This window comes from Psittacula echo (assembly GCF_963264785.1).
Source record: "Psittacula echo genome assembly, chromosome: 1".
NCBI classification, from domain to species: domain Eukaryota; kingdom Metazoa; phylum Chordata; class Aves; order Psittaciformes; family Psittacidae; genus Psittacula; species Psittacula echo.
This window is the reverse complement of record NC_137735.1, coordinates 159,903,399-159,918,729: the sequence shown is the minus strand read 5'-3', so window position 1 is coordinate 159,918,729 and position 15,331 is coordinate 159,903,399. Positions and strand designations below refer to the sequence as shown.

The window sequence follows — 15,331 nt, the reverse complement described above, 5'->3', positions numbered from 1 at the left end:
CAGATGTAAATAACTGCACCTGTTGAAAATGCAGTCCACATGGGCATGTATTACTGATATGGTCATGAGTTAGCAATGAACTTTCTTGAAGAGTTTATATTGCTCATAAACTTTAGAACAAATGCTTTGGGTGGATGTTTTCCAATTTTCCAAGTTAGTTGTAATTTTTAAACGTACCTTTTTTTTATTGATGCAATAATTCACTTAGGCCATCATTAAAGTATTTTCATCTGTCTGAGCATTTGAGTGTGTACACAGTCAAATGGGTGTATTGAAAGATTTAGTTTCTGCAGTTTTTCAACCCATCTGAGAAAAACCCCACAAGACAGTTGTTTGTTTCTATACCTAGGAATGTTTTGCAATTAGTCAGTATCCCACACATGAATCAGAAGATTCTGATCCATCGTTCACTATTACTTGCTTATCTTAATGTGACTAAAAAATGAGATATATTTGTTAATTTGAAATGCTGAATTGGCCCTTTAACAGTTTCTGCAGAACCACAGTCCCCTTTAAAAGCAGTTTCTGAATCACGCAACACTGCTGCGGCCAGAAGAATATTGGAAGCTGGTGGAATTTATAAACTTTGTGAGGCAGATTCCAGAATAGGCTGCATACGAACTCAGATGAGCCATCACATCTAGTGAACCTTAGCAGTGCTCACCTCAGCTTGAATACCAAGACAACAGCCTGCAGAGAAAATGACATGGGTACTACTAAGTTGTAAGAGTGAGGAAGTGACTTCTGCAGAGATGGACAGGCATAGAACTGTGGCCCATTGCCTCCAGCACTGCTGTATGGGAAATGCAAACAAATTTAACAGCCAGGGGCTCAGCGTGGATGTGTGCAGGAGTTCTGCAAGATGCTCCCATTGCGTACAGAAGAAGAGCATAGCTCAGCAGGAAAGGACCTGGTAAAGGCTTGCAGGAATCTTCTGAAAGTGCGAAGGCTCTGTTCCTCTTCTTAGCTACTGTGAATGGATTATCCAGGGGTGGCCTAAAATTGACAGGGATTGTAGACACACAGGCTGGCCTTGAAAATGCCACCCAAACTGTCTCGTCCTTGAGCTTTGCTGTGGCTTTTGAAGCCGGGTCAACTGTTGAACAGGACTACCTACTACCCCGGCTGGCCATCTCACTGCCTTTCTTCCTCCATCACACCAGCCTCAGGCATGTCATGCCTAATTTTAACGGGTTCTTGTAGCTCCAATGTCTCGCTTTAACTGAACTTTCAAACTTCTGATTTACCTTAATTGAGAACTTGCTCTAAACATGGAGCAAAGTGTGTGCAAATTATGAGCTGTTCTTTCCATTCTGAGGAGAGGAAAGGTTTTGGTAAGGGTAGGAAACAGTGCAAGAAAAAAAAAAAAAAGGAAAAAAAACCCCGATTGGACAAAATTCCTCAAAAAACTGTCAGAAAATGAGTCATGAAACTGAACTGGATGTGCATGACTGCTCACTGAGTGTCTTTGTGTGGTATCAAACACTCCCTCTCCCGCTCCTTCCACTCCGTACTCCTCCCCCCCATTTTTTTTCCAAGCTTGTGTAATTATTCCTGTTATGGTATTAGCAATACTTCTGATATATTCCAATGAAAACGAGATCAGAATCAGTCCTGGGAAACCGTATTCTTTATGTACAGTTTCAACAGCAGCGAGGGTGTCAGACCCCAGAAGATGTCAGCAAGCAGCCTGCCTTATGCAGAGCATTTAAGAACCTGAAGCTTAGAAGAGGAAGATCATTGTATATTTTTGAGTGTCTTCTCTTCAACTGCTTAACTGCCTTGTTTTATGTGCATTTTTGGATGTTTTGCTGGATGAAAGCCTGAGCTGCCAGAACTGCTGATAGTGAGCTGTTATCAACGATGCTACTGTCATCACCTGCTTCATGGTAGCAAGCATTGGGACGGGTTTAACATGCAGGCCACTGTTTCGCTCATTCCATTATGTGCAGGCAGTGGTCATCCTGTCTCCAGTCTCTGGAGGATTTCTGTATTTTAAATTATAAGTCACTGGATCAGGACTTTTCTGCTGAGATGGGTGCCCCTCACTACCACTAGGTATAGGGCTGCACTTTTATGTGTGCATTTGTTATTTGGCCTGTTTGTTCCCTGTATCAAAGGAGTTATACCAGAAGAAATGGTGAGATCCCTTCACATTCCTTCCTTCTCACAACCTCTAGCTAGGAGTGATTTCCTTTTACATGGAAGCAAGCACTGCTGCCATAAAACATTTCGCAACAGCCTGAGGGCTAGAAGTAACCCAACACTTGATAGACCCAAAATAAATTTTTCCCTTTCTGAGGTGTGTTAACATATTTGTCTTACTCCTGGGAAAGCTTATTCTGGGAAGCACCTTATTCTTCTGATGTGCAGTGGGTGTATTTTAAGGGGTCCAAGGCATTCTCTTTGCTTGCGTCTAAGCTCAGTCTGGGTTTTTGACTGGGCTTAGATGCAAGCGAGTTGCCCAAACAAGGGCGGTTCTGGGCATGACTGAAGTAAAACTGTAGGTACTGAGGGAATGTTATGTGAAAGGGAGGTGCCTTCTCAGTTTAGACATGTTCCCATTTGGGTGGCAGCTGGGCAGGGATTAGAGTTTTGGATGTAAACGCCTGACTCCCAGTCCTTTGGTAGGTGTGTACATCTTTTATTAGAGCTAGTCCCTGTAGGTCTTGATCAAGATAGCTAGTAATTGCCTTGGCTGGAGTGGTAAATAGATTGAAAGCTTTAATCCTGCCAGACATTGTGCAAATCAAGACACGTTTTCTCAACTCTTTTCAGTATCGAATTCCCTGATAAATACTGAGATGGACCATGAACACTGGTCCATGTCGACACTTTTCTGAACCATTCTGCCAGTTCTAGCACATTATTAACTGTTCATACATCTTAAAGAAATATCAGACTGTGAGAACTAGTCTTATTAATGGGACTTAAATACCCACTCCTTGAGGCTTAAGTATGATCATAGAATCGTAGAATCATTTAGGTTGGAAAAGATCTTTAAGATCAAATCCATTAAACTATGCCACTGAGGGCCTCATCTGCAAGGTTTTTGAACACTTCCAGGGATGGTGATTCCCACTACCCTGGGAAGCCTGTTCCAATGCCTCATCACCCTCCTGTTGAAGATATTTTTCCTAGTATACAGTCTAAACCTCTCCTGGTGCAGTTTGAGGCCGTTACCTCTTGTCTTACTGCTTGTTATTTGGGAGATCAGCCACTTCCTCTCTCCATCCTCCATTCAGGTAGTTATAGAGAGCGATAAAGACCCCCTGAGCCTTCTTTTCAGACTAAACAACCCCAATTCCCCAGCTGTGATGGGATTTTTTGTCAACAAGCTTTGCTGTCTAAACATTTCATGGCCAACAGAGCTTACAGTTGTAGCACTGTGATAGCTCTGACAGTGTAAAGTAAAAAGCAAGGTGAGGCAGGTACATGGGGTGAAAAAGCAGTACTTATTAAATTGAGGCAGCTGGCAAAACCAGACATGCTTTCCTGAAAGTCTGAAATCAAAGTGTGAGTCTACATCTCATTGCATTCAAGTGTCTGAAGCAGTATCTGATTCAGTGCCTTGTGGAGGGGTCCTTCTTTCACCCACTTGCAGTTGGAGGGGGGAGCCAGACAACAGAAACCGAACACCTAACACAGGTGACACTCACCCCTGGCCTGAAGTTGTGAGAGAAGTGTGTAGAACAGCACCTGCCCCACTACTTACATGAAGTTCTAGTTGCTTCCATAGGCCTTGCCTATTTCTGCACCAAATACAACTTTTTGTGTAGAAGAGGTAAGGAGCCAAGTCAAGCCCAACATTTTGCATTGATCAGTGCAGCGTGTCTTTGCTGGAGGATGATTCACAGCAGGAACCTATCTTAGCTCCTCTGAATTGCTTCTACAGAAGACATTTTGTTGCAATAAGCTTAGGAAAATTAGTGTCACCAGGCTAAAATTAGCCTTTATTAATTCTCCCCTTGGTTGTAAACACTTGCATGAAGAAAGCACCTTGTTTTTTAATGCGTAACTGCTGGTTCAGTATATTCATTGGAGGTCTTCAGCTCTAGTTTTCATGAGCACAGTGTGATAACAAACTACACTGGCAGAACGTCTGGTGTTTTGACCTTGTTCCATTTGCGTTTTTATTTTTGTAAAAAGAAACAAAACACATGTATTTTTCCATATATTTATAAAAGAGAGTTAACACAGCTTAACAGCAGCAGTTTTATCTCTGCAGGTGGGGGAACGATCACACCCTGTAAAAATATGGCCTTGAACTTTGGGTTCCACTGAAAATGAGTGTGTGGTCTGAGGTCCCAGAGCTGCAGGGAAGTTCTGAACTTTTCAGTCAGTGTATGCATAAGTGAGCTTTTTGGATAGGTGGGAAAAAGCTCCTCATATACCAACATGTCAAAGTTTCTATTAAAAATCTGCTCCAATGTGTATAATGAACGAGTAGGGAAAGATAAGACACAAATATAAAAGTTCTATAGTCAGATTAGAATGATTTTAGGAAATAGCTCTCATAAGAAAGCAGGTTAAATTTCTTTGTGAACTGACGGAAGAAGAAGTCCATAAACACAAATTTGGGGTTAGTTCTGTTTGTTAGCTGTGCTCTTCATGAAAAACAGGGTGCTGAAATACTTTGCATGACAGACCTGAATCTCCAGCTCATGATGATAAACCTAAGGTCATCAGCAGCAAGAGGCAGGCTTTTATCCTCCTTAACTCTACCATGATGACAGAAAGTCTACTCTTGTTCAGAGCCAAAACATTTTCCCTGTTCCACAGAGGAGAAGAAGATGTATCAAAGTAGATGACCTGAATCAGGTGTAAATTTTTCGATATTTGTTGCAGACAAAGAGACTAAGTTCCTATATTCCCTTCTTGGCTAAATCCTCATGTGCAAGTTGCTGTTAAGGGATCAGCTGGGATGATCTGTCTACATATCAAATGCACTGCAAAAGAACTCCAGGAACCTACACTACATTGAAGATGTTCAATGCCAGTGCCCATTCAGTCCCTGTTGTCCAACAATGCTGTAAGCTATTGACAGTATCAGCTGTGGCAGGGCTTTGGGATGTCTGTCAGAACTGTCAAATCCATAAAATCCAGAGCATACTGGCCAGCCAAGGCTGTCTGAGGCAGGTTTACATCGAAGCACTGGAGAGTCTGTATATATTCATGCTTTCTTTAACTCCTTTCATGGATGAAGTGTATTTGCCAAGCATCTTATATTTTACTATAAGCCTAACAGTACATTTGGTAACTCTTACAGTTAGAGCACTTAGAATTAGCACTTATCCAGAGAAAGATACTGCTATAAATCATGTAAGAAAATAACAGGTTTAATTACTTGATTACAGGCTTGCTTGAGTCTTGTAACAGCTAGAGAAATGGTGAAAAGAACTAATTAATGACATGGCTAAATCACAGTAAGACCAAGATTTGTCTGTGGTATAGCCAGACGATTTCAGTAAGCTACTTAAGAATGCATATATCCAGGAGCTCATGACCTAAACTGATATATTTTTCTCTGGGGAATGGCCTCATTCTCAAAGTCTGGATCCAGACTTGAGTTCCCTCAAAGCTTTTATAGGGCTCCTTTTAGACACAAGAACTAGTACTGACTGATTTATTTTTCCTTTTTTGTTTTTAAGGAATTCACCAAGGGGATATTTTTTTCCATGCAAAATATCTTTGTAGAAATTCTTGGACGTTGTAAAAGAACATAAATCTCAAAAGAGTTCAAGCCTAGCCTGACCAGTTTTTATTTTCAAAAGAGGTACTTCCATTCTTAACATAAGAAAGGTACCTCGCAGAACACAGCTGAACGACAAGCTAACTTCTTGTAGAATAAAAAAATTCCAGACAAGTTTCCATGGGCAGTAATCATTAAGATCCAGTTTTCAAAAGCCGTATGAATCCCTCTCTAAATGACACAAATGGCAAGAATATTTTTAACGCACAAGGATGTTCTTAGTGTACAAAGAATATACAGGGTCAGCTAGCTTCTGTAGGCCAAAAAGCAAGAAAAGGGAAGTTCTGCAGCTCACCTGTAAAGGAAGCATGTGCCCATAGAAAGAATTAAGCATTTTTTTTAATGTAGCCAAGATTTTGCAGAGACACGTGTTTTAGAGCACGCAACCGTTCTGTGTGGGCTTAATAAAACAGAGATACACCATTTTCTACTATAAATACGTTAAATGCAGTTGATAACAATGGAACGGTATTGATGCTCATCCTTTACCCTTTCCCATATTTTGGAAGAACTGCATAGTATTCCATGCTGTTCACTATTTATCGAAACAGCTTTTTAAAAAGCTGAGAAATATGAAAAAAAAAAAAAGAAGTTTAAAATGGGAAAAAGCTGACATTTTATTATTTTATTATATAGCTTTTTTTTATGAAATCTGTGACATCACTTTAGGAAATAACATTCTGACTCATACAAACATTTTGCAATTGCAACTTACCATCTGTATTTAAAGAAAACAGCAGCATAAGCCCATCACAAGGCTAATGTAATTTTCATGTACCTCTGCATACATTCTGTTATTCTGGTTTACAAAGTCATAGTAAGTGCAGAAGGAAGGGCTTTTTTTAGCAGTTAGTCTTTGAAGTAGTAAATAGGCAACATAGGGAATCAAGTCAATAGGTGAGGAAAATTAGATAAGGATACCAATTACCCTCACTTGCCTTCTATAAGAGCTTGCTACTTAGTTAAAGTGCCAGCATAGTATCTTTAATTTTAAATATCACAATGTTCACACAGATAATACACAGAAATAGGCAGGGTTGCATTTACTACACCCATTTTTAATAAAAAACCATTTCTCATAAACATATTTCCAACTCTTTTGCAAGGTCTTTTATGAAAACACTTATAATCTTTGCTTTTACACACAATCATATATAATAATGACACTAGGGAATTGCACGGCAGCACTTAAAAATCTACATAATTTAGAAACAGAAATTTTAGTTATCTAAAGTAATTTTTTGCAGTGTCTCACTCCTGCTTCCTAATAAGTTGGTTAGAATTAAAATACTATAGAAATAGTGCTTCAAAGAAAACTCTCAAGTGCCATTTACAAAGGTACAAAATATACAGCAAAGTTAACCTCTCATAAAATAAATATACAGATTAGTTGATGCCCCAGATCATTAGCTAACACCTTATTTTAAGGGATAAACTTCTAGGGAGCTTTTCCCTCTGGTGCAGGAGAATTACACAACAGTTCCTCTTCCTGTATGTTTATGCAATGGGTCACGTTCATTTTAACTGCTGACAATAAAGGACTGGGTTTATCATTCTGCATAGTGAGTGGTGGAACTGCACTAAAGTCAGTGTGAACCCTTAGAGATCACTTTTGCCTAAGGTACCACAGCCTACTCATTGAATTTTTATAGTAATAATGCAAATCATTATCACTGTGGTGGCTGTTAAACCTTCACAAGAATTCTCCTGTCATCTAGCAACTAATGTACCATTAAAATAAAGTGTTGCCAACATACTCCATGATTGCTCTATTGTTAAAATAGTGAGTGACGAAAACTGCGTACTTATTCTTTAACCGATCTCCCTGATAATAAATGAGTTTTAGGAAAAATAGCATGTTCCCGCTTAAACCAGCCATTGTAATTTATCAGTTTGGAATGAATGGTAAGTGCTTGTATGTTAGGTTAGCAAAGAGGTATAAAACCAGCTACAATTACAGCAGTGTTGCACCCTTGATGTTTACTCTTGGTCCAGGCGTATATTAACCATGGCAAAGCACCGGCCTATGCTCTGAAAGAATGGTACAATGAAAACATCTGTCAGGCTCTTCCATATGGTTTGCATTGAAGGCAAGACCATGAGACACGTTTTCACGAAAGGCACCACAATCCTGTAAAAGAGACAATGGAAGATTTAATGATTGTTTCTGTTACAGCATGGGGAAATCAGAATAACCAAGCACAAGTATGAGAACTTACGGAAGAGGAAGTGATTTTCTAACTCTAAATCTCTAAACAAGTTAGTTTTACACTCTTGCACTCATTCTCCATCCATTTCGTTTACTCACAGCCTTACACCTGCACATGCAGATGCACCGTGATGCATGTGGTCCTCTAGCCAGGATCACTCATGTGCAACCCAAGGGACAGGAGATGCCAGCTTTCCTGTCATCGTGTCTCTGCTTCCTAATTGGCAATGCTACGCTAATTTGTGGACATGCCTGTTACTGAAGTGAACTTTTGCTATCCTCTCCCTGATGCTGGAAGGGCTGGTGTATGTGATATGTGGCAACCTTGCTGCCACCCTGATGTGGCTGAAGAGCAGAGTCATGCCCTAGGGATTCATTTGCCCTGTGATTGTATCTGAATGTGGGTCTTTGGGCTTGGCAGAAACACCATGTTCTCTCCAGTTTGATTGACTGGGAACAGCGCTCTTTACAATCTGTTCTTGCTCTGCTCTCTCTTCTGGTGTTTCTTGTATTTGTCTCTTCAACCCACCCAAATGCATAAGCACATCAACCATTCTTGTCTCACTCCTATAGCCTAACTTGGCTGTTACAACTTGCTACAATAAAACAGGAAGAGTAAAGCAATATCTGGTTACATTGGATTGCTGTGGTACAGAGATATGCCAAACCTCACAAAAATGGGATCTTGAGGATCCTGTAAAGGTTTTCATTTGTGGGTATGGAACTAACCTAGAATGAGGTCAACTCCTCATCAGGGGAAAGATCTTTTCATTTGCTCAGGGCGCATACTTGAAAGTATTGTGCTTTCATGTCCTGAGCCCTGGTAAGCATCTGGGGATGCTCCCCGTGTCCCAGTTCCAAAGCAAAGTCATCAGTGGTAGCTTAAGCCAGGCATACTAACAACAGAGGCAAGGCAGAAGCGCACATATGGGCACCTCAGAAGGGTCAGTGAATATGTAATAACTTATGGATACTTGATAACTGATGACACTATTTTAAGTTACTCTCCTTTCTTAATCATTTACTGGCCAAAGCCCTGTGTCATTTCATTAAGCTGGATGTTCTTACTTGGGTGCAGACAAATTAAATGCATAAATAACTTATGTCATAGTGAAGTGGTACTAGAGCAAGGTTTAAAAAAATTCTGTGCCATATATAACACATTTATTTCCTAAATTAGGTAGAAGAAGCTATAGATTCTCTTGATAAAGATAATAAACTCTGTTCTAGTTTCCTGCTGCATTCAAAATATAAGATTCAAGTCTTGCATCCACATATGCCCATTGTAGAACTCTCATTGACTTTGGCTGGATGACAGGAGATATTTAATTTACTATTTCATCATAGGTATGGAAAAAATATACAGGTATTGTGTATTTCCAATGAGTACTGCTCAGAATAACAAAGTAAAAACCCAACCAACAAACAAACAATAAAACCAAAGCCAAACTGGCACATTTTTAAAAAGTTGGAGCTTAGAAACGTAAAAGTCAAAATAAATTATTTATTTTCAGTGTTTATCTAACCAGATTCTCAGCTTTTATCAAACAATGCAAGCCATATACTAGTATGTCTATGCTGCACTCTAAACTAACCCAGATGGATTTAAACAAGAATAGTTTTTCTACAACCTTCTGTTCTTTTGTCTCTGCTGAAACAGCTAGTAAAAGACACACTACGTAGAACTGTGAGAGCTGCTGGAATAATGTGTCTCCGGTTTTAAACTGACCCCTGTAAATTATGCGCTTTACAACCTACCTATAGTATCACTGCATATAGAATAGATAATTTCTAGAGAATAAAAGTAGGGCTTCAGCTATTAGAATAAAAAAAAGATATTTCTCCAAGCAACACAGGGAAAACACCAGAAATGACTCCTCAGCTCGTGTTGACTTCATCCCTTTTCCATTTTGGTTAGTTTATAAAGGCTATGTCACCGCTCCTTTCCTGCCATCTAAAACAAATTTGGCTTTCGTTTTTTTTAAAGCTAACTGAACTGGAGAGGAGCAGAAAAGCTGACATATCCAGTGGATCTTGTGCTGACAGGATCACACAAAACATAAGCTAAACAAATACCACAGTATGCAGAAGTTTCACAGAAAGATGCAGTGAATCATCAGGATGCCATTAGGAAGGGCTGGAAAAGCAGTGATCATACCACCGGCAACCGCTGCAGAGATCGTTCAGACAGTACCAGAACTCAGTGGCTTTTGATAATGTTAAATACAATAAATATTAGATGTTTTGGTAATGTTTTATAAACATTGCCAATTTTACGGTAAATGCATGTGACAAACAATGTAGACTAGTTCAGGAGGAGGATATGTGAGACATGCTAGCAAACAAAGCTAGTTAATGTAAACAACTTTCAATTTTAAAATAAAGGTTAGCCTAACTAAATAACAATTACTCACACACCTTTCCTCAGAGAAGGAAACCCTTTACACATAGAGAGCAGTAAAAGGTATTTTCTGACTTTAAAAACATATGAGTGTGGCTATATAGGTATCTACATGTGTATAAGTATGCATCCTGTTCTGCATTCCACATCATCAGAGGGTGCGATGTGCCTTCTGTGGAATGACCAGGCACACTTTGAAACATAAATAACCAATGACCACTAGAAGCTATGTATTTGTTTTTGTGACCTGTCAAGTAAACATTAACATATATATTCGTTACTCACAATGCTGTGAGTTTACCCCAATCTGCACTTGTATTCACAGGGATAGTAACAGCTTGCTTAAGTGACGTCTAACAGTGGAAGTTGGCATATCCCAAGGATATCAATGTTGACTGCAATATTGACACTAGCAATGCCACCACATAATGCAGCATTGGGAAGAAAATCAAAGCTCTGTTGAATATGGCATCTAAGCTGAAGCATAGATCAGATATTTCAACTGCCTATATGACCTCTCATTGAATCTTGCTATGTATAAATATCATAAAATACCCATCCTTTCACTGAGTAGAAGGAATCCCTTCTTTTGGGAACTGTTGAACTGAAAAGTGCAAATTACCCCAGTTTTTCCATATATCCTATTTTCTTTTCTTTCTGTTCAAGACATGACACCTACAAAATTATACCCATCAACCCTTTTCACTTTTGTTCACATTACTTTTTTTCTGCTAATCTCCAAGGGATATATACCGGATGTGAAAGAAGTGGCTTCAAGGCAACACCAGATCATAGGGTGGGTCTTCATGGCATAGCTGTACTGCAATTTCTTTTGATTTCAGACAGCCATCAGGGAGATGGTGGTGGGGTTGACTATGAGAACAATGTTTTGGGGTTGAGTATGATAACAATAAGTTATATAAATGGAGTTGTGGAGAAAGAAGTGAGGGATGATACAAGTCCATATTTACTTTGCATGTAAGTCCCTGGCCGCATCTGAGCACTGTGAATGGAAGCTCAAGCCAACAGGAGCTCTGAGCGCCTGCTGCTCCAGCTGATGACAAGAGCATATTGCTGCCCCACTCCTTGTGCTTTAGACCCCATCTCAGATCCAAGACTTGAGTTAAGGATCCACAAATGAACCATTCTTAGCACACATATGCAACATACTGGAAGACTATTCAGACAGGACTACAGAAAAGCATATACGATATTCAAGTGTTAATTTCCAAGAGGTGGCAAACATGTGGCTTGGAACATCAAGGATAAGTCCCTGATCTATAATAAATAATAATGAGTTTGCATGTGCTGCTTGGAAAACCAGTAGTGTTCTGCTCATGATCAAAAATCAGTAACAGCCTCAATCTAAGGAAATCTTTAAAAGCTTCCTAATATTCACAGAAAGATGTTAAAACTCAGTGTGACAAATTCTGCCATTTATAGTCTGTGGTGAGAATGACAGTCATCAGTAAAGGAGAAGAAATGTGGAGAAGTACCTTTCCTTGAACAGGCTTGTATATAGGTCACCAACCTGCTAGCTGACACAGTTTCAGCCCATCATTATCTTTTATCAGGTAGTACAATGCTGGATTCTGACTCAAGCAGCCAGTTTGAGAACAGGAAAAGGATATGTTCCATCTTTATAGATAAAAATGTAAGTTAAAGTAAATTATTATATATGTCTTACTCAGCTTTCTTTCTGCTTTCCATGAAGTCTCACACATTTGCTTCCTTCTTTAACAACGTTTTTGCTGGTGAAAGGCAACATTTACTATCAGGCCTGAGAGGGGCAATTCATGAGGTGCCCTTGATGCACGAGGAATGTTGAGTCAGATTTCTGTGGATTTTAGCATCCTGACAAAACCGCAATGACATGTGTGACAATTAACAGGGCTTTGTGCCTGAGCAGCTCCAAAAGTTGCCGCAACGCGTTTGAATTTAGCCTCAGGAAGGGCTCCCCTAAGATAGATAACATCATCATCTCATTGGTTGGGATGCTGAAAATGAGGCACAGTGACTCTGATGAGACCTCCTACAGGCAGCCATGTGGGAGGGTGTGCCCAGGGTTTTCCCATGACATTTCAACAGCTGTAGACAGAGTTATAATGGAAATCCCTTCCTCTCACCCACAAAACAAGGAGTTACTATTTTTTTCAGACACAATGGGGCTACATGGGTGCCAGTACCATGTGTTTTGGGTTCCTACACCTGCACTGCTCCTATGCTACCCTTTCAAATGCAGAGACTTTGAGCTCCTTACACCAAGAAGTCATGAACATGGAAAGCTGCAGAGAAACTAACTTAGTCTCAGTGTTTTCCACCTCTGTATTGGAACAAATCCTATTTGTGGTTGCAGGAAAATGAGGCAGTGCTGGCTCTGGATGGCAGCACTGGATGAGTTCCAAGGGGGGGCAGGTAATGCTACCAATTTATGTGATGCTTTCACACCCATCCCAGGCATAAGGAAGATCAAAATGAAAGATCTGTAGTGACAGTGAACATAGAGAAAGAAAAGTAGTTGCTTGGGCAGCAAGTGTGTTCACAGGAAGTCCAAGGAAAACTTTTCAAATGAAGTGCCACATGCGGACAGTCCTATTTCAGATATACTGAGAACCCACAGTTCTTGAGAGAGTCACTAGGGACAACTTGCATAAATAGAAACTGACCCCAGAGTCCTGGCCCACTGAAACACGTGTGCACACATACAGGCTGTAAAATCCAGATACAAGATCATACTGAAGCACAAAAACTTATTACAGTCTTAATAAGTCTGGCATTGATTAATTCTTCCATAGATATCTCACTACTGGAAGTCGATATGCTCATCGTACCTTTCTGCAGTCACACAGTACTCACAGCACAGTGACAGCTCCAGACTTGAAAGTCTAGGCACACTATACAGTGCTCATAATTTAGGGACCAGAGAAGTAGCATGTCGGCAGCTCTAAATTTCATTGCAACTCTTCTGGATGAGATGCCAACTCGATGTCCCTAAATTTGAGTCAATTGGTTTTTGAAGTGGCTCATGGCAATGTCATCAACCCAAACTTCCATTCCACTTTTGAAAACAGAAATCTGCACCTTCGAGATTGCAACCAAGGGCTCAGATAACCAATGTATTCCTATTGCCTTGAGATTTTTTTCCTAGTTTCTGGATTGTATTTTGTTTTCCTTCAAAACTTCTTGATGGTTCCAGTGTTACCCAAGCCAAATGAGACTTTGCCCAAAACCCATGTATATGGAAAATCCTTGTTTGCAGGAATGACGTTGATAATCTGCATTCATCCCTTCCTCTGCAGCCTGCTGGATTTGCAGCTCTTTCCTTAATGTCACTATTTTCCCTGCCCTTCTTCCTTCTCCATGATCGTCTGCCTTTCTTGTCTCCAGGTATCTCTGATATTTTGTCAGTATATTCTGTTTCAATCATATCAGGTTTTCTGTGACTTGGAGTACCAGTATATTTGCCTGTGAACCTGGGCCATGGCCAGAAGCAGCTTTCCTGTGCTCAGCAGGGCTTTGCTTATGTGGAAGTGCTTTGGGGCACTGCACCTAGAGATGGCCATGTACCAGATGCAAGGCGGTGACAGTAGATTTTGTGGTAGTAGCATAGAAAGAGTGAGTTGGGCTCTCAAAAGCTTACTTTAGTCTGTGAGGGAAAAAATGGAAGAGGTAACCATACTGTGAAGGTGACAGTAACGCTTCTGCCCAAGTCTTTCATTTCAAATAAACATGTTTTAACAACTTCTGTACTTCAGTTTTAAAAGAACAAGCAATCGCTATTATTAGTCCAGAAGCCAGCTGAGGCTGGAATGCAATGTGTAGATGCCATTCGAAGAGTAAAGAAGGCTCTCTGCCCCAAAGAGCTTACACAGACATGACAGACCAAAAGCACAGCAGGGAACTGAATCACAGTGACAACACTGTTTTCATTTCTCTCCCTTTAAAACCAAAGCAGATAACGTAAGCAGATCTGACTAACGGCTGTAAACGCGGCGATCAACACTGAGGAGTAATGCTGCTGGGCTGCCTGCAGAGCCTACGCACCACGAGCAACAGAACGCACTCACCAGATGTGCAGGCAGCTGAGCGCCGCGAAGACGATCCCCACAACCAGGGCCAGGGGTATGGCAAGGACCAGGGTCAGGAGCTTGTAGATCACGTACTTGCTGAGCTCAAAGAGAGCGTGGCTGCAGATCCAGACTTTGTCGAAGGAGTGCGTTAGCTCTGGCTCCGCGATCACGTCCTCGAAGCCCAGCTGGAACGAGAGCAGCCGGGCCGTTACGCGGAGCTGGGGCTAGGGGAGGCTGGGGGCACCCTGCCCGCCGCCCCGGCCCTTCCCGGCCAGGCCAGGCCCGGCCCGGCCCGTCCCGCCCCGCCGCTCCGGGCCGGGTCCCCGCGGGCGCGCACCTGGAGGTGGGCGTTCATCCCGTGGGGGTCGCGGTCCAGCTCGTCCTCCGCGCCCTTCTCCGCCTCCGACAGCGCGGGGCCGCCGCTCCGCGGGAAGTTGTCGTCGTCCATGAAGATGCGGGTGTCCACCTTCTCCGTCTCCAGCCCCATGGCGCTGCCCGCCGCTCCGCGGCTCCCGGCCCGGCCCTGCCCTTCCCCGGCCGCTGCCGCGGCTCCCGCTGCCCCGCCGGGCTGGGGCGGAGCGGGGCTGCCCGGGACACGCCCCGCGGGACGGGCCGCGCCGGGGCCGGGAGCATGAGCGAGAGGTTCCCCAGGAGCGGGAAGCGGGGGGATCTGTGCTCGCAGCGCAGCCGCCCCTCGGCTCGGCGGCCGCTCTATGGGTCGGGACCTCCGGCCGTTGAGAGCCGCCGGACGTGCTCGGCTTCCCCGTTCAGCGCAGATCCCCGGCCAGCAGACCCTGCGCTGCCCTCGCCGCGGCCTCACGCATGACTGAAATTTGTAGGAGCAAGCGTTTGTGGCGATGCAACAACAGGCAGATGGGGGAAAAAGTAGAGACGGATGT

At 42.1% G+C, this 15,331-nt stretch overlaps 1 protein-coding gene across 1 annotated transcript; it reads right to left on the bottom strand.

Annotated features, from left to right (window-relative positions):
- Window positions 1-7,732: 7,732 nt before the first annotated feature.
- On the bottom strand, window positions 7,733-14,919 carry CAV2 (caveolin 2; the record flags this gene model as incomplete). Its single annotated transcript, XM_080616450.1, has 3 exons — window positions 7,733-7,883; window positions 14,430-14,617; window positions 14,770-14,919. The coding sequence occupies 3 exons, from the start codon at window positions 14,917-14,919 to the stop codon at window positions 7,733-7,735; spliced, it is 489 nt and encodes a 162-aa protein (XP_080472576.1).
- Window positions 14,920-15,331: the final 412 nt, after the last annotated feature.